Source organism: Sphaeramia orbicularis, chromosome 6 (genome assembly GCF_902148855.1).
Source record: "Sphaeramia orbicularis chromosome 6, fSphaOr1.1, whole genome shotgun sequence".
Classification (NCBI taxonomy): Eukaryota; Metazoa; Chordata; class Actinopteri; order Kurtiformes; family Apogonidae; genus Sphaeramia; species Sphaeramia orbicularis.
This window is the reverse complement of record NC_043962.1, coordinates 1051011-1071264: the sequence shown is the minus strand read 5'-3', so window position 1 is coordinate 1071264 and position 20254 is coordinate 1051011. Positions and strand designations below refer to the sequence as shown.

Below are 20254 nucleotides of genomic sequence, written 5' to 3'. Positions count from 1 at the left end.
AACATCTTGAAATACTTCTGGAAACATGTAGATGGGCATGTATAATGATCTAGAGCACTTTTTAACCAGATTTGAACATCGTCCAAAATTACCCTTTTTAGAGCACATACTATAGCCTTACTATTTCAACACCAGGGGGCGCTGATGAATATTTGAATAAAGGCTCAAAAAACCTTGAAATACCTCCAGAACCACTTAGGTGGGCTTGTAAAATGATCTAGAGCAGTTTGTAAACTGATTTGAACATGGTCCAGAATTACGATTTTTGGAGCACATACTATAGCCTTACCATTTCAACACCAGGGGGTGCCGATGAATGTTTGAATAAAGGCTTGAAACATCTTGAAATACTTCTGGAAACATGTAGATGGGCATGTATAATGATCTAGAGCACTTTTTAACCACATTTGAACATGGTCCAAAATTACCCTTTTTGGAGCACATACTATAGCCTTACCATTTGAACACCAGGGGGCGCCGATGAATATTTGAATAAAGGCTCAAAAAACCTTGAAATACCTCCAAAACCACTTAGGTGGGCTTGGTTAATGATCTAGAGGACTTTTTAATTAGATTTGAAGATGGTCCAAAATTACCCTTTTTGGAGCACATACTATAGCCTTAGCTTTTGAACACCAGGGGACGCCGATGAATATTTGAATAAAGAGTCAAAAGACCTTGAAATACTTCTGGAAACACTTGGGTGGGCTTATACAATGATCTAGAACACTTTTTAGTTAGATATAAGATGGTCAAAAAATTACCATTTTTGGAGCACATACTATAGCCTTAACATTTAAACATCAGGGTGCTCCGTTGAATGTTATAAGAAAGGCTCAAAAAACCTTGAAATACTTCTGGAAACACTTAGGTGGGCTTATACAATGATGTAGAGCACTTTTTTGTTAGATATGTGATGGTCAAAAAATTACCATTTTTGGAGCACAAACTAAAACCTTTCCATTTGGACACTAGGGGGCAATGATGAATGTTTGAATAAAGGCTCAAAACACCTTGAAATACCTCCAGAACCACTTAGGTGGGCTTGTATAATGATCTGGAGCAATTTGTAACCAAATGTGAACATAATCCAAAATTACCCGTTGTGGAGCACATACTATATCCTTACCATTTGAACACCAGGGGGCGCCGATGAATGTTTTAATAAAGGCTTGAAACGTCTTGAAATACTTCTGGAAACATGTAGATGGGCTTGTATAATGATCTAGAGCACTTTTTAATTAGATCTGAACATGGTCCAAAATTACTCTTTTTGGAGCACATACTATAGCCTTACTATGTCAACACCAGGGGGTGCCGATGAATATTTTAATAAAGGCTCCAAAAACTTTGAAATACCTCCAGAAACACTTAGGTGGGCATGTATAATGATCTAGAGCACTTTTTAATTAGATCTGAATATGGTCCAAAATTACCGTTTTTGGATCACATAAATGTGCTTTGAAAAATTACATTTTTATTCATTAAAAACACTTTTAGCTTCTCCCTGACACATCAATTATTGATTTGTGAAGTCTTCAGGGGTGTTTTTTTCCATTGTCAGGGTCATCAGTGCCCCCCAGTGGTTGAACATGAGAGTTTAGTACATGCCTCAAAAATGAAAATATGTTGAAAACTTTTCAGTAATAAAAAATTCTTCTAAATTATACCCAAAGCATCAATTAGTGATTTGTGAGGTATTTAGGCATATTTTAAAACTTTTTTTTTTTTGGTGGTGGTGGTGGTGGTGGGGGGTCATCAGCGCCCCCCAGTATTTAAACATAAGACTATAGTACTTGCTTCAAAAAATGAAAGTATGTTAACAATTTTTAAATCTTTAAAAACACTTCTAAATTATCCCTGAAGCAACAATTTGTGATTTGTGAGGCATTTAAGGGTGTTTTACATCTTTTTCGGGGGGGGGGGGGGTCATCAGCACCCCCCAGTGGTCGAATATGAGACTGTAGTATGTGCTTCAAAAAATAAAATGTTGAAAATGTAATTAAAAAAAAAAAAAACACTTCTATATTATCCCAAAAAAATTAATTAATAATTTGTGAGGTATTTAAGGGTTTTTATACTTTTTTTTTTCGGGGTGTGTGTGTGTGTGGGGGGTCATCAGTGCCCTCCAGTGGTCGAACATAAGTCTATATAGTATGTGCTTCAACAATGAAAATACATTGAAAATTTTTAATTTCTTAAAAACACTTCTTGATTATCCCCAAAACATCAATTAGTGACTTGTATTGTAATGAAAGGTGTTTGACCCTTTTTTCGGGGGGGGGGGGGGGGTCATCAGCGCCCCCAGTGGTCGAAAATAAGAGTATAGTATGTGCTCCGAAAAATTAAAATATTTTGAAAATTTTATATTCTGTAAAAACAGTTCTAAATTATCCTCAAAACAGCAATTAGTGATTTGTGAGGTATTTACGGGAGTTTTAAAACTTTCTTTTTTTTGGGGGGGGGGGGGGGGGTTGCTGATGCCCCCCCCCCAGTAGTCGAACATAACAATATGTGCTTTGAAAAATGAAGATATACTGAAAATTTTTAATTCATTAAAAACACTTCTAGATTTCCCCTGAAGCATCAATTAGTGATTTGTGAGGTATTTAAGGGTGTTTTACCCTTTTTCGGGAGTGTGTGTGTGTGTGTGGGGGGGGTCATCAGCGCCCCCCAGTGGTCGAACATAAGACTGTAGTATGTGCTTTGAAAAATTAAAGAAAAAAGAAAAAAAAACAGTTCTATTTGATTTCATGAGATGCTTCCGTTGGTCAGTTTTCATGTTGGTTTTAGAAATATTAAATAAAACCGTGTTGAAAAAGCCTTGGACTACGTCTCTGACCTCCAGTGTTTTATTTACCGTTTACATCATATTTTCCAGTTTCTTCAAATCTGATCGTTTTGGACAGAAGAGGTTCGTCCCGACAGAAACTCAATGATTCTGTCACTGAATTCTCAACATGTTGTTTTTTCAACAGTCTTTTCTGCTTTTCCCATTTGATCCTCTCATTTCTCGTCCAATTCATGTCTTTCCTTCTTTTTATAAAAAAAAACAAAAAACAAAAACACATCGACAGCGACTGTTTAAATTCTTTTAATGACATGACCTTAAAGGCAGTAGAGTATTTTCAGTGTGGTATTAATACTTTTACTCAGATTACACTGCATCTGTCTGTTTACTCCAGTCAGTCATCAAAGACCATTCAAGTGATTTAATTTAATTTAATATTCGGTTTTAATAAATAAAGACAGAAAAACAGGTTCATGGATCCAAAGACAAGTTCCAAAGCAGGTCAGTAGACTGAGACGGGTTAGGAGATGGGCTGCAGGGTTAGGACAGGGTTCAGGGTTAGGACAGGGTTCAGGGTTAGGACAGGGTTTAGGGTTAGGACAGGGTTCAGGGTTAGGACAGGGTTCAGGGTTAGGAGAGGGTTCAGGGTTAGGACAGGGTTCAGGGTTAGGACAGGGTTCAGGGTTAGGACAGGGTTTAGGGTTAGGAGAGGGTTCAGGGTTAGGACAGGGTTTAGGGTTAGGAGAGGGTTCAGGGTTAGGACAGGGTTCAGGGTTAGGACAGGGTTCAGGGTTAGGACAGGGTTCAGGGTTAGGACAGGGTTCAGGGTTAGGAGAGGGTTCAGGGTTAGGACAGGGTTTAGGGTTAGGAGAGGGTTCAGGGTTAGGACAGGGTTTAGGGTTAGGAGAGGGTTCAGGGTTAGGACAGGGTTCAGGGTTAGGACAGGGTTCAGTGTTAGGACAGGGTTTAGGGTTAGGACAGGGTTTAGGGTTAGGACAGGGTTCAGGGTTAGGACAGGGTTTAGGGTTAGGACAGGGTTCAGTGTTAGGACACGGTTTAGGGTTAGGACAGGGTTCAGGGTTAGGACAGGGTTTAGGGTTAGGACAGGGTTCAGGGTTAGGACAGGGTTTAGGGTTAGGAGAGGGTTCAGGGTTAGGACACGGTTTAGGGTTTAGGGTTTGGGGACGGGCTGCAGTCACAGGGTCATTATCTGTCTTCTGCACAGATGATCTGCTTCCATGAACAGTGAACAGAAGTGATCATCAGATTTTTTGCTTCTCTCGTATCGCTCAGGAACATGAGATCTCAGGTCACGAGTTCAAAATCTAATTTGTTGAGCCTGTGAAGTCGCAGTGAGACGGAATGAAGCTCTTTACTGAAGGACAAACGTGCAGTAGCTTATCGTACAGCTGTGGACTTTGGGACTCTACAAAACTTTACACTTTTTATATCAACTTCAAAAGAGGCAAAAATCCAGTGTGTTAGGTGAAAATCTACAAACACACAGAGGCATTAAATATGAGGTAACAGCATGCGGAGGGAGTCCTCAACTGGACCCAGACATGGAGTAGAGCCCGACCGATTAATCGACCAGCAGATTAATCGGGCTGATTATAGTTTATCACCGATTAATCAACATCGGCCAATATGTAACTGATTTATTAACTTTTTTGCTGCAGACATTCTGTTGCTCGTTGCTCCTGTGTGTGTGTGTGTTTGTGTGTGTGTGTGTGTGTGTGTGTGCGCTGCCTGGACAGTTAGAGGAACAGTGAAGCCGTTCAGTTTCACTTTCACTTCTGCTCGGACAATCACACTATCACCCCCACACACAAACACACAATCATGGAATCACAGACCAATACCCCCCCTCGTTCTGACGAGGATGGACCACTAACCCCGCCCTCCCGGCTCCAAACCCCCCTGTCCGAAAATCACAGACCCCCCCCCAGTCTTATGAACTATTCACCCCCCCACACACACCCATGCCCGTGCACTTCCTGTCTCCCTCACAGTTTCATTCTGCAGGTACACCTGGGTATTAATAGTGTCGGGGAGACTGGGGACAGTTGTAACTCTTGCAGTTGCTCCAATCAGGAACAACTTAGGACTCACCTAATTCACTCTGCACATGCTCAGTTTAGTCCTTAGTCCACATGGGAAGTTGTAGTGCTGTGAGGCAGACACATCCAAATTTGTGAGTGAAAACATAAATTTGTGGTTGTAATTTTTGCTCTCATTATTTTTGTATAGTTTGATAGTTTGCTTTGAAGTTGGACTCATTAAAGGTAAATGTCGCTTACATTTTAAAAAAGGATTTACTAAACCACCTTTTTTCTGGTTGAGAACCATGGCCTCGGATTTGGAGGTGCTGATCCTCATCCCATTCACTTCACACTCGGCTGCAAACTGCCCCAGAGCACGCTGAAGTCCAGGTGAAAAAAGGTGGTCTGCCCTCTCCGGGTCGGTGGGGAGTCTTTGCCCCAAGTGGAGGAGTTTAAGTATCTCGGGGTCTTGTTCATAAATGAAGGAAGGATGGAGCGTGAGATTGACAGGTGGATCGGTGCAGCGTCTGCAGTGATGCGGTCGTTGTATCGGTCTGTCGTGGTTCAGAAGGAGCTGAGCCGAAAGGAGAAGCTCTGGATTTACCGGTCAGTCTACGTTCCTCCCCTCACCTCTGGTCATGAGCTTTGGGTCATGACCGAAAGGACAAGATCCCAGATCCAAGCGGTCCAAATGAGTTTCCTCCGCAGGGTGGCTGGGCGCACCCTTAGGGATAGGGGGAGGAGCTCAGTCACCAGGGAGGAGCTCGGAGTAGAGCCGCTGCTCCTCCACATCCAGAGGAACCAGCTGAGGTGGCTCGGGCATCTGATTCAGATCCTCCTGGACTCCTCCCTGGGGAGGTGTTCCGGGCATGTCCCACCAAGAGGAGGCCTCGGGGAAGACCTAGGACACATTGGAGAGACTATGTCTCTGGGCTGGACTGGGAACGCCTCAGGGTCCCCCCAGAAGAGCTGGAGGAGGAGTCTGGAGAGAGGGAAGTCTGGGCGTCCCTGCTTAGACTGCTGCCCTCGTGACCCGGCCCAGGATGAAGAGGAAGAAAATGGATGGATGGATTTTTGGGGCGACACGGTGGTGCAGTGGTTAGCACTCGTGCCTCACAGACAGAAGGTCCTGGGTTCGATTCCAACACCAGTCGACGGGGGGTGGGACCTTTCTGTGTGGAGTTTGCGTATTCTCCCCATATCTGCGTGGGTTCTCTCCAGGCACTCTGGCTCCTCCCACCATCCAAAGACATGCACTGATAGGTTAACTGGTTAATCTAAATATGTTCAGCCCTGCGATGAACTGGCGACTTGTCCAGGGTGAACCCCGCCTTCACCCGTAAGTAGCTGGGATAGGCTCCAAGCGACCCCCATGACCCTAGTGAGGATAAAGTTGGTTTTAGAAAATTAATGAATGAATGGATGGATTTACTGAACAATTTTTCTGTCACTACTTATAAAATATAGACTCCCATCTTTTTCAAAAGTCTGCTCTCCAGCATAAAAACTCTCACATCTATAACCCGTGGTCCCCACAGGTCCGACTAGTCTGATATCAGACTATTAAACAGAGGTTTACACTTGGGTTCATTATCTGTGTGACATAAACACAGCACCTGTTAATCCACCTGTCCACAATTATCGAATAGAAGATTATTATATCCTGTGTAGATCAGTGTTCTTATTTCACATATCGACCGATATATCGGTTATTGGCCGATATAATGGATGTTGGCTTTTTTTAGCCTCCAATATCTGTATCGGCATCAGCCCTGAAAATCCCATATCAGTCGGGCTCTAACCTGGATCCCTCTTGGTCCAGTGGTCACGCTGCATTCACTTCATCATTCTGTGAGTTGAACTGACTATTACAGAAGAGCAACGTCCTGCCACAGCCAAGACACATGGAGGTATAGAGTGAGAAAGAACAGTAAGAACATGCACACAGTCATAAATGTTCCCTAACGAGGACACAAGCAAGATCTGTGGTGTTTGGTTTAAAAAAAAGCAAAACATAAACTTAATATACTTCTTATATCTGCACTCAAAATAAAAATATGACCAATTACAATTTAGCAGAATTAAAAAGCAGAAGCAGTGGAAGACCTGCATCCCAAACAACGGTCAACGATCAAAAGTTCTGTGCAGTCAAATTAAGACGTGAGCATTAAGAGAACGGAACATTATAAGTACATTTCCATCACAGGCATATATTATATTATACATCATATGATATAACAGTCTCAGTCTGTCTGTATACGAGCTTATATTAAGAGCTTTAAACCACCAGAAGAAGCAGGTTGTGCAAAAGGGAAGAGGAACCAAACTGGTTCCAACTGGATTCAAATACGCAGATCAAAACACGACAGAACGCATCTACTGACTGTTAGCGCTCCGACAGTCGGACTTTTACAGCGTTTTCTTAAAAAGTTGTAAGGCCTTTACACACTGGATGAGTTTTCTTCTCCTCAAAAATGATGAAATGTTCCAGCTGATGTTCATTTACAATGTGAATAAAGTACAGAGTCCATTTGTCTGAGCTTTTGCACCGTGTATGAATAAACGAACCGATGAGGTGGACCAGCGTATGTAGAGCTGCTCTGGTTTGTATGAAGAAAGAACAATTATTAGGGAATCCTTTTCTCATTTCAGTGATGATAAACCTTTAGTCTTTCTTCTATAACTCCTCAGACATGCTGTGATTGGAACCACAGCGACACCTACAGACCACAGACTGTACGTAAAAAGACCAACATCACTACATACTGACAGTGAGAACGGCTAAACCCAATAATCAGTCTATCCCTAGTGAGAAACTTACACATTAATTAAACATTAATGTGGCGTTAATTAAATACCTAAGTCACTGTGTAATGTTTTACCTGCACATTGAAAACACAAGTGAACAGAGTGCACACAGGGTTAGGGTCAGGGCTAACCCTAACCCTAAACCTATACACGAGGACTCCAGGTGACCTCCAACGCATCATGTCTCTACAGAATGATGCGGTCATCCTTAGGGCTGGGTAAAAAAATCGATTTGATCGATCTTAGATCAATTTCGTTTTAATTTTGCGTAATTGATTAATAGTGGATGAGATCGATTTTTCAGAGCAGGACCAGGAGTACGTGGAAGCGCGGGCGGCTCCATCTTGCGAACCCCTGGTCTTGTTCACGACGGCTCTGGCGTGGAAAAGACATGGAGGGGAGGGGAGGGGGGGGACCCCTCCACTGTGTGAAGGAACTGGTCGCCTGGAGGTTCTCCGAGGCGAGTTGCAGAAGATGGTTGTTCTTGGAATATTAACTTGGATCCAGACTATCACCTATGGTTGAGTATGGAGTTAGAGGAAGAATAAAGCCACAATGTCCAACCGCTAAGCGCACTCCCCCACCCCACTCCGACCAACAATCATGGAGTGCACCCCCCCCCCCCCCCCCCCCCCCCCGTGAGTAGAAGCCACCCACCATAAAACACAATAAAGATGATGAAGAAGTCTGTTCAGATCCACTGTAGAAACATGGACATGTTTGTGTCCAATTCATTATGTTCTTTATTTCAGAGCAGATTCAGCTCCTTCTGCTTAAATGTCAGATTTATTTCCTTTCTAATATCAATATTGATCCCAGTATTGATGTGTTGCATGACTGCAGTAGCCAAATAATCAGGTTTTAACTCAAAATTGTACTTTGGTATCACTAAATTAATCTGAATCAATCAATTAATACTGAATCGAATCAATATTGGATCGGATCGAATCGTGATTAATCGATTCAGAACCTTATGAATCGAAATCCAGTCGATCATGGAAATTGGCCATGATACCCAGCCCTGGTCGTCCTTGTATTTTCCATTCTTTTGTCACTCTTTCCAGCCCAGTGTGTAAAGGTCCTTACAGTAAAAACCAGGTGACACCGGATTAAAACCACTGAGGAGTCGTAGGCACCTTTAAAACAAAGCCAACTAACTATAGCTTATTTCACTAACAACATTTACAGACATCGCGTCTCTTCTGAGCCTGTTCATAAAGTCTTTTTGTCTCCTTCAGGTCCTTTTGGTTCATGCTAGGCTACAGATCAGACTCCAGTCGTGGTAGTTCTTTGTTGCTTCTGTACACAGCAGCAGATGGATGAGGTTCTAGCGGCTCGGACTACTGCGCTGAACACAGGCTTTATTTGTTTCATGAGCACAAAGCTAGGACTGTGAGCTGGACGCCTCCTGTCCTGTACACTTCACATCCTTGAAGATCTTCCCTCCTGGTGTCAGCAGGGGGAGCTCTTCACTCACATGTGCTCCATGTTAAACCTGTTCAACCCCCGTTCGGTCCCTAGAGGGCGCTTCAGTCTACAGCACATGGCAGCAGTTGTACTGAGCCAGAGGCAGGATCTTGGACTTGTTTTGTGTCGGTATGTTGAAGGCCAGAGCTTTCTCACACAGAGGAAACTGAAACAGTCTCTCGCGCAGTTTTATGCTGTGTCGTTTTCCGGGTTCGGCCCTCGGAGCCGAGTCCGGACCCGTGTTCTGAGACCCCGGACCGTTGTGGGGTTGAGATCTATCTCTGGTGCCTTGGTCCGTCCTGTCGTCCCTGTTTAGTCCTTCTGCTTCCTGAGGCGGAGCAGGGTCTGGGGGTTCAGAGGACGGGGGGTCAGTGTGCAGAGGAGGGGGTTTGTCGGTGTTGTTGTTGGGTTCAGTTTCTGCGTCGTCTGCCGGTTCTGGTTCTGGATCTGGTGGATCCGGACAGGACCGGTCCTCTAAACCAGCTGGAGGAGACAGTGGGACCTCAGGAGTCCGACTCGGCGGCTCGTCTCCAGGACTGACCGGCTGCTCACTGTCTTTGTCCTCCACCTCCACCTCCACCTTCATCTCCTCATTGTCCTTGTTTTGCTCCTCCTCCTCCTCTTCCATTATCTCCACTAAGCCTTGCTCTCTTTGCTCCTCTTCCCTACACTTTTGATCTTCATGTACCTCCTCAGTTTCTGTTTCCAGTGGTGAAAGTGATACTGCCAAACCTTCACTGTCCTCGGTCAAACTGTCCTCCTCCTTCTCTGCCTCCCCCTCCTCCCCCTCCTCCCCTTCCTCCCCTTCCTCCTCCTCACAGATCTGCTGTAGCGCAGGCAGGTTCTTGGTGACCGGGGGCTCTTCGGCCAGAGGGGGGCGTAAGGTGAAGCTGGGGCTGGGCTGCCACGGACCGGGGAACGCTGGCTGAGTCGAGGACTTCACAGCGAGCAGGTCCCCGCATTCGGGCGCTCCTAAGCGGGGAGAGCTGGGGGAAAGGGCCCCTGAGAGCCACTGGGGCGGGGCCTCTGGGCTGAGCAGGGCGCAGTCCAGCCCCTGCAGCCAATCGTGCGCCTCGATCTCTTCAAGCGACGCTCGACGGGACGGATCCTTCTGGAGCATCCTGGAGATCAGACTGACAGAGAAAGCAGGATTTAGAGACTGAAGGTGAGGATGTGACAGAGATGACAGTTGTACTCCATTACACCTGCTACGAAGATACTGATACTGAAACATACTGATATTTGGCCAATCAATAAAAATAATATAAATCAAATGAATAAACATAGAGCTGTATGTCTGTGAATGATGGGAACAAATCTGAACCTTAGCTGTTGTATGTCAATGTGTCTTTGTTACAATTAAGAATAACAATGAACTCTAGAGTTATGAAAGAACGAAGCTCATTAACCCTTTCATGCATGAATTATGAGAGTGTTATTATGAGTGTTTTTATTCCCCCAGGCATTAAAAAAACAAAGCGGTTTAATTTTTTTATGAACCTATTTTAGACTTAGACTTTATTGTCACTCAGATGTACAAGCGTATACAGAATGAAATGTTGCATTTGCTCGCGACAATATAAAATAACAGAATAAAAATATAGAATATAGACAGTAAAAATGTAAGATGTGTACACAGTAGAATACAGGCTGTGCAAAAGGCAAAAAAAACGTGCATTTTTCATGGAGCTGCAAAAATGTCCACTCAGCTGGACACCATGCATTTAATTTTTGAAGCAAAGAAACGTATTTACTGATAAACTGTGTGAAAACTATGAATTAAGTTTTTTTTAATGCAGCTAGTCTGATGTTTTCTCACATTTTCACATACAATAATACTAGTTATTACCCACTTCATGGTGATAATGTGCAAAAAAGACTTAACTTTTTGTTTAAAAAAAAAAAAAAAAAAAGCTTGTTAATTACAGTCTAATAACAATTACAAGCAACTGATTTACACTTGAACATGTTAGTGCAGATCAGGTTTACCAAGAACAGTAAAGTTACAGTAATGGTCTGAATGTCAGTGTATTATGGGATGGTGCATTAGTGTCCACTGTGTTGGTTGATATGGAACTAAAACAACAAAACCCGTGAATATACAAGAGAACAGCTGGAGAAGAACTGACCACTGGACTGACCACTGTGCATGAAAGGGTTAAAGGCAAGTGAACAGTAATGAAGTCCTTTAATTCACTGATTTTACTGTAAAGCACTCTGTGAATTCTTTCTGTGAAAAACACTGTATACATAAATGTTACTTATACTGATGAGTTATCTGTTTCTGTCAGCACTCAGAAAAAAAAATCTAACAATGTCTGATAAAATTCAGATACACATGCTAGTGACAGCAGTTGTACAGGGATTTCAGTTTAGTGTTTTTTTTAATGCACGACATTTAACAAGGCGAGAGAAACTATATGTCATTTTTCTGTATCTGTAATTCTCTGCATCTACTGAGCTGACAATAAAAATCTTTGAATCTTCATAGAAACAATATTATCAGGGATTTTGACCAACATCATTTTTAACAAATCTCTAATGAGCTAAAGGAAACCCTGACTGTGAACTATCTTTGAAGTTAGGGTTAGTTAGGGCTGTTTATCATGATGTTAATTTATATTATTCTATTGGTCATAGTTTGTTCAATTATCAGTTGATCCCAGTAGATCCTCTTTTCTATCTTTTGTCCCAGTAGATCCCCTTTTCTATCCCAGTGGATCCCCTTTTCTTTATTCTATCCTTTCTCCATCTCTGTCAGATGGAACTGAATTCATTAATTGTACTGCGGCTGACCACTTTAACAGACACAGGTAATAGCAGATGTTCATCACTAGATGGCGTCCTGTCACTAGTAAAACACTGCAGATAACTTCACAGTCATTAAATGGGAATTGTATTTTGCAGCAAATGGAATCCTGCGAGCATGAAATAATCTAGGATTTGCCAACACGAACCGCAGTTCACGTCGCAGCTCCTGTCACACTGTAAAAAAAAATCTGTAATTTAACAGAATTTTCACTGTTTATTTTACAGATTTTTCCTGTATTTTTAAGATACAGGAAAATATCAATGAAATGACAAAAATAAACTGTGATTTTACATGTCAAATGGAAAATAACACGAAAAACTGTAACTGTGAATAACCAAAAAATTTCAATTTTTTAAAAGAATTTTTTTCTTTTTTAAAATACATTTGCAAATGTATCATAATTTCACAAATATTTATTTTCTATTTAAAAAAAAAAATTAAAAATAGTAAAATGAGATAAAATTACTGACAATTAACTGTAACAGAAGTATTTGTTCTGTCAGTTGAACCAGACTTGTTTGTTAATTGACTTGTGTAATTACAGGAGGTTTCACAACAAAAATGTTGAATAAATGTGTTTTTGTGAATGTATAACATGTATAAGCACTGATAAACTGTCCAAATACAGTTTTTATCAGTGGATTGGACAACTGAGTCTCACTGAAAATGATTTATATATATATATTTATAGGGAATTTGATTGCTTTAATACATGAAAATATTCTTTATTAAACATCAAAAAGTCAAAAAAATTAGCAAAATCTCATGTAAAGTTAGGGCAAAAAACTGTATTTTAATTATGGAAAATTACCGTATTTTTATGAGATGGTTATTTTCCGTTATTTAACAGTATTTTTTCGGCGTCCCTGCTGCTGGAATAATACCGTTTTTTGTTTTTTTTTTATGTTTTTTTTTTACAGTGTAGTTCTGATGGGTAGGTTTAGGAAAACATTTAATTATTAGGTCAAGTAATTTTGTCACATCTTTGCTGACTTTTCTGTATTAAACTAAATATTGATATCTTTTCTTCAATTTAATCATGTGTTTCCCGTGCATAAAAGAACCATGAAAAATATATGAAGTTTTCAGGTGTGCGTCTTTAACAAACACCTTTTACTGGGTTTGTCTTTTTGTCAAACAGACATAACTTTAATTAACAATCGTTAGTTATTCTGTTCACAAAAGTACTTGAGCGTCATCACGCTGCTTTAAAAGAGCATTGAATTTGCAGTTCAAAGGTAATTTTTGATTCCCTGCATCACATTTTGGTCTACAGACGTCAGAGCTGAGTTATTAAAGTAACCAGAATTGACCTTATTTATATCTGATCTAGGTCACATCTTCAAAATTAAAGACATTAAATAAATGGCCTGAAACCTGTGTCTTTGTCTGTAATGTCCACAAGGTTGTTCTGTTCTATTTGGCTGCTTTATTACTATGACCATGTGACTGCGGGCTCAGTCATATGACTGTGAGTATTAGATCAGATGTTCTGGGACGAGTCTGCAGACGGAGGCCATCAAAGCAACTCCACAATAGACTGGATTTACAAACACGACTGCAAAAGACACCAGAAAGATGTGCATTCTGTGAGTCTGACGAGCACAACCACGGAAACAGAGGGTTAGGGTTAGGGTTAGGGTTATCAGGACGTGCTTCAGTTCAACTCTCAACACTTTGTGAGTCTTCACCCTTTTCGTGACTTAAACCCATTAACTGCTACTGCAGATCTTCCCCCTCAGATGGTGCTGAACAGCTGGGCAGTACCTTTAAGCAAATGTTAATTATAGAGAAATAAAAACGTGCATATGTTAGGGACTATTTTCCTGATGCTAACTTATAAACATGCAGCCGTTTTATTTTCAGTGGAAAAAGACGGTGTAAGAGGACATTAGAGCGGTGCAGTATGAATAAATCTCACATCTGATGGGTTCATATTTTATTATTTTATCCATTCATTTAAAATATTTATTTCAATTGACTGTAAAATTATGTAAAGCATGAATGCATAAAAAGCTACAAATCTATTTACAACTAAAGGTGCAAACTAAATGAATTTATTGCTGAAAAGTGAATGTGATGAAAAAATATTAAAAGTAAAACTAACCAGTAGGACTGTGAAGTTAATGAATATAGGACAAAAATGTACGGATATATAAAATACTACATGTAAATATCTTCTTAATGTTGCACTTCATGTGCAATTCACTTTTTTGTTGTTCTTTTTCTGCAGAATGTGAACTGACAGAACTGGGATTAGATTTGTGTAGTTTGTTTAAAACTACCTTTCAGGTAAAAATGTAATACTAATGTTTAAAATACATTTAGTAATATTTTATTTATTTTATTTTCTATTTGATTTATAGCAGTAAATTATATTATTCCTGTTTTTCTATATTCTGTTGTCTCCAAAAATTGGGGGAAAAATGTTCAAAAATTCATAAATGCATTAAAGACATTTTGAAGGGTTTTCTTTCTTCCCATAAAGAACCGGAAAAAAAAAAAGAACCGTGGCTTTGAAAACCGAAAACGTACCGAACTGAAAATTTTGTTTACCTTTACAGGCTTTAAAAAAAAAAAAAAAAAAAAAAAAAAAATATATATATATATATATATATATATATATATATATATATATATATATATATATTCTTGGATTTTTTTGCCACTTCTGGGTAAGGAACCAAATACGGTAACATCATTGACCTTGATTTGCTACATGACAATAAAAAATTTTTTTTTAATTTCACAAAAGTAATAAAGTCGTGTTACGTCCTCCAAGGATGAAATTTTGAATTTCAGAGTATTTTAATGAATGCCCTATAAAGGGTTAATGTGTATGTAAACATGACATCAGATGGAGCCCGTTCCTGTGGTAGTACAGTCCCTGAGGCTGCAGGACCAGTCCAGTGTGTGTTGACAGTATCTAGTCTGTATCCTGAGCTGAGGACAGTGTGTGTATTTTGGTGGGAGGTGTGAGGAGTGAAGGGTAAGTGAGAGGACATGTGAGTAAGGGTGAGCTGCAGTTTATTCCCAGAGTACTCGTAGGTTTGTGTCCGTCTGATGAGACTGAATGAGAGCACAGCACATACAGATATGTCAGTGCTAAATAAAATCACAGCTAATTGTTCACCAACAGCTGAATTTGACACATTAGACTCATATTCATTGTTTTAGTGAAGCCTCGATGCTAACTAGGACACTAAAATTATCCACTGAAATGCAATAATGAGAGACGTTTACGGTCAGCGACTCCTTAAGACAGTCACCCACATTGAAACCATGACATCTCAGAGAGGATGAGCCTTTAAATCAGGGTCAGGGTTAGGGTTCGATGTTAAGTTAAATAATGAATGGAACTGTAACGGGCTCAAAGAGACGAATATGATGAAACCCCTCTGAACGGTACAGACGAGTCTATGACTGTGAGTGATGTTGATGGTCCAAGCCCAGGCTGAGGGTTCAGGTTAGGGTTTAGGGTCAGGTTGTGTGTGTGTGTGTGTGTGTGTGTGTACTCACTCCTTGCAGTCGTCTGAAACATGTTCAGGGATGGAGTATCGACAGTCTAGAATCATGACCAGAGTCTCACTGTCGTTGGTTTCTTGGAACGGAGGAACTCCACAGACCAGCATGTAGAGGATGACCCCCAGAGACCAGATATCTGGAACACACACACACACACACACACACACACACACACACAGGTACAAACCTTAGCCTTAAATAGTAAATGACGGCTCCAATCCCCCTGGTCACCATCACATTTGCACAGACTGGATGAGGGACTTTTACTCACATCTTTGTCCTTCAGCTTCTACTTTGTTCCAGAAAAAGCATCACTTTGGATCAGAGTTAACCCTTTCATGCATACTGGTCACTACAGAGGACATCTGTTCTACAACTGTTCCTTGTATATTCATGGGTTTTGTTGTTTTAGTGATGAAAGTGAGGAAAGAAAAAAACCCTGAACTTTTCGGAGCCTTTCGTTCTGCGTGCTCTTAGGTCCATTCTGCTGCGCTTTGGGAGCAAAAACCTGGTTTGTTACCAAAGAGTAACAAACCTGGTTTGCTTGTCTTCTGGACGTACTGCGACAGAAAATCGCGTTTCTCTCAGTTTCCTGGAGCCAGGACCACTTGAACTTCTTTTGGATTCCTGCCTCACACTTCAGTTCGTCCCCACGCTGAAGGACCAGAAATTCTGACATGATTTCACAGAATGTTTACACCAAATACATTGGCGGTAAAATACTCAAAGTCGATACAAGTTCCACGGTGTAAACGAGCATCTCATTGGTTGAGACGAATGGAGAAGAAAGCAATAAGGCCGCACCCATGAGACGGACCCAAATAAACATAATTTACACTTTTCGGAGCGATTTATGTGTAATTTACGGCTGAAATGTCGCCAAACCAGACGGAAATGATCCGGACACGTTTACTTTACAGGAACATATGCTCAGTTTTCGGAAAAAAACAGATTTACGGCAAAAACTGGAACACTTTCATCACTGTTTTAGTTCCATATCAGCCAACACAGTGGACGCTTATGCACCATCCCATAATACACTGACACTCATACCATGACTGTAACTTTCCTGTTCTTGATAAACCTGATCTGCACTAACATATTTGAGTGTAAATCAACTGTTAATTGTTATTAGACTGTAATTAAGTTTTTTTTTTTTTTTTTTTTTACAAAAAGTTGGGCTGTTTTTTGCATATTATCTGAGTGAGTAATAACTGGTATTATTGTATGTTAAAATGTGAGAAAATATCAGATTAGAAGCATTTAAAAACATTTTTATTTCATAGTTTTTACGCAGTATGTCAATAAATGCCTGTTTCTTTGCTTCAAAAAATTAACCCTTTCATGCACAACGTCAACATTTGTGGACACATAGTTTAGGCTCACTTCCCAAGGGTTTACAAAGGCAATATTCTCCAAACCACAAGGGGGCAGTCTCTACAGACCCTAAGCAATACAGTGGAAAACAAATTCATCTTAATTTTGGAATTTTGACTGTTCTGTGATCTTATAAAGTTAACCTCCTTAGACATAGCTATGGGTTTTCTGTCCACGTTTCTGGACAAGACGTTCCAAGCTTTATTTAAAAAAAAAAAACAAAAAACGGTCCACCGAAAGAACATATTCCATTAAAAAAAATTTAAATGCAGCTGAAAAAACTGTAGCCTGATGATGTTTTCAATATATGCAATTATTTAATTATTTAAAAAGCCAAACCTTGTACTTTCCTAGGTCTCAGGAGGTTAAATATCTTCTTAATAAAACCCTATTTAAAAAAAATTCTAAATACGTTTAAACTTTAGCCTAATTTTGAGTAATAAAATCAATCTAAAAAAAAATCTAGATACTTTTTTTTTCATAATTCCTGCATGAAAGCATTAAACACATGATGTCCAGCTGAGTGGACCTTTTTGGGCTAAGTTCATTAAAAAAAAAAAAAAAAAAAAAAATTTAATCACAGTTTTTTTCATGCCTAAAGAGGAATAAAATCATTGAGAAAAAAATCTTGCTTAAGGTTTTCATAATTCATGCATGAAAGGGTTAAATAATAGCACTGCAGCTGTGAAAGTCTATTTTGTCACAGCTCAGGTCAGAGGTCGGGGTGAGCAGCGGAGCATCTTCCATCTTCAGTTTGAAAAGGTCACAGGAGGTGAAGCTTTGTTAGCATTGTTAGCATCGATGCTGTTACTTCTGAAATGTGTATGTGTTTATGTCTGCAGTTCACCCAAAGCATGACATTCCACGATTCAGGAGGCAACATTCTGCACACGTCTTCAAGTTTATTCCAAATATCTGCTGTTGTCTCATTAATTATTACCTGCAGTCTGGAACAAATCTGTGCCATTGAGGTTCAGTCGGTAACATAAGCTGCTTTACAGGCTGACCCCAACCCAAACCCTGACCCCAACCCAAGCCCTGACCCCAACCCAAACCCTGACCCCAACCCAAACCCTGACCCCAACCCAAACCCAAACCCTGACCCCAACCCAAACCCTGACCCCAACCCAAACCCTGACCCCAACCCAAACCCTGACCCCGACCCAAACCCAAACCCTGACCCCAACCCAAGCCCTGACCCCAACCCAAACCCTGACCCCGACCCAAACCCAAACCCTGACCCCAACCCAAACCCTGACCCCGACCCAAACCCAAACCCTGACCCCAACCCAAGCCCTGACCCCAACCCAAACCCTGACCCCAACCCAAACCCAAACCCTGACCCCAACCCAAACCCAAACCCTGACCCCAACCCAAACCCTGACCCCAACCCAAACCCTGACCCCAACCCAAACCCTGACCCCGACCCAAACCCAAACCCTGACCCCAACCCAAACCCTGACCCCAACCCAAGCCCTGACACCAACATGTGTGAACCACAAGCCACAGTTATCACAAGCACAAATGGGAATATTTACATATGAGCCTTTTTGTAGTGTCAAATATGGTGTGTAATACACACCATATGTACATGTACATGTATTTGGCCTTTGTACTGCATTACAAAGACAGTTAGGTCAAATCCTATGAAGTACAAGACTTGATATTGGCAAAAAAAAAAAAAAAAAAGGCAAGGTAGAAACTATGAGCAAGCGTTCCTTTGTTCACTTCAGACTTTTACTTCGATCCAGTCAATGAAAAAAGACAAAAACAAACAGAAGACCGTGGAAAAGAGGAGGACAGTAGAGGAGCGAGTGTGGGGTGTCCAGTTGGTCTGGGTTAGGGTTAGAGTCTGGGCTAGAGTCTGGCCTCGGCTGCACATGTGGGCTGGGTACGTTTGATTCACACACACACACACACACACACACACACACACACACACACACACACACACACACACAGTTGCTGACTGACAGCACTGACACTATGTTCTTTTCCTGTCTCCTCCCTTTCCTTCCTCTTGTCCTCCCTCCTCTGTAAACTACGCAGACACAGAGAAATGAGGTCCATACAAACTCAGAACCCTAACCCCCATACCCTAACCTAGACCTAGACCTAGACCTAGACCCAGACCCAGACCCAGACCCAGACCAGAACACTGTGTGCTCTTGAAGGGAACCCGCTCACGCCTGCAGAGAACCCAGAGCTGAGGGCTGAAGGCCAGAACAAACACAAACACAGGGCTTGTTGTGCTATTCTGAGAATGAGCCTGCTTTCCTCCTCTCCTTTCTCTTCCTCCTCTCGTTGGGAACGCAGAACATCGAGTTCACATTGTGTGTGAATGATGATGTAACCGTGGAAATATACCCAGATCATGTATCTGAGAAAACGCTGATTCTGTTCACGTTGCCTTTGTTTTCTGGGTCATTTCAAAGGCAAATATGGGCGTATGTCTGTAGTGTAGCTGTCACGTTTCACTGTTGATCTGTACACAGACTAATGACGTCCAAACATTTACAGCTGGCACCGATGAGCGGAATCATCTGGAATACAGAGACAGGACCCACACACCCCCTGTTTTACTAGAATATATACATTTCTTTGGGAGAATCTCTGGCTATACCATAAACTGGAGAAAAAGTGAGTTCATGCCCTTAACAGATCAACTTACTGATGATTTCTTGACAAAATTACCCTTTAGACTAGTGAAGGACTGTTTTACCTATTTAGGGCTGAAATTGACAAAAAGCCCAAGGCATCTCTTCAAATTAAATTTTACAGAAGCTATAGAAAGACTCTGAACAAATATTGAGTCTTGGAGAATATTGCCCCTATCCACGATTGGTCGGGTAAATGCGATCTAAGTGGTGAGTCCACCTTGGTTTTTATACCTTTTCCAAAACTTGCCAATTTACTTGAATGCATCTTTTTTTAAGAAGCTTGACTCTATCATCTTACCCTTTGTGTGGGGTAGGGATGTAGTGATTACCGTTATAACGATAAACCACAGTAAAATCGCCAACGGTTAGTATTACCATTTAAATTCTAATTCTCATGATAACCGTGTTTGATTACTGCACTTTTCCGGAGAAAACATCTATGTAAAGATCTGCTTTTATGTCAAATATTTGAGTATAGTTTTAATTCATTACAATTTTAATTTTATTTACCAATATTTGGAACCAATATTCACTTTAAAGTCTTCGAAAAGGTTTGTTAAGCATCTGTGTGTTATTTATGCAATAAAGTATATACATTTTTCAAATTGGATTTTTGATTTTTTTTGTGTTTTCTGTCCTTTTATGTTTTTATAGTAGGTTAAAGTGTAAAAATAATAGACAGATGATATAGATGAAGTTGTGCTGAAAAAACAGATCCAAACATGGGTATAGTAAACATTTGTTTCTATAGTATATAAAGGCAAAATCAAAA

General features: G+C 40.9%; 1 protein-coding gene across 1 annotated transcript in view; it reads right to left on the bottom strand.

The window, feature by feature from the left end:
• Positions 1-8869: 8869 nt before the first annotated feature.
• LOC115420594 (testis-specific serine/threonine-protein kinase 1-like) overlaps positions 8870-20254 on the bottom strand; it is a 33473-nt gene continuing 22088 nt past the window's right edge. The window contains exons 4-5 of the mRNA XM_030135957.1: positions 15440-15581; positions 8870-10241 (exon numbers count right to left, since the gene is read on the bottom strand). Of these exons, the coding sequence (XP_029991817.1) occupies positions 9176-10241; positions 15440-15581 (1208 nt within the window). The 3' untranslated portion in view covers positions 8870-9175. The remainder of the gene's footprint in view (positions 10242-15439; positions 15582-20254) is intronic.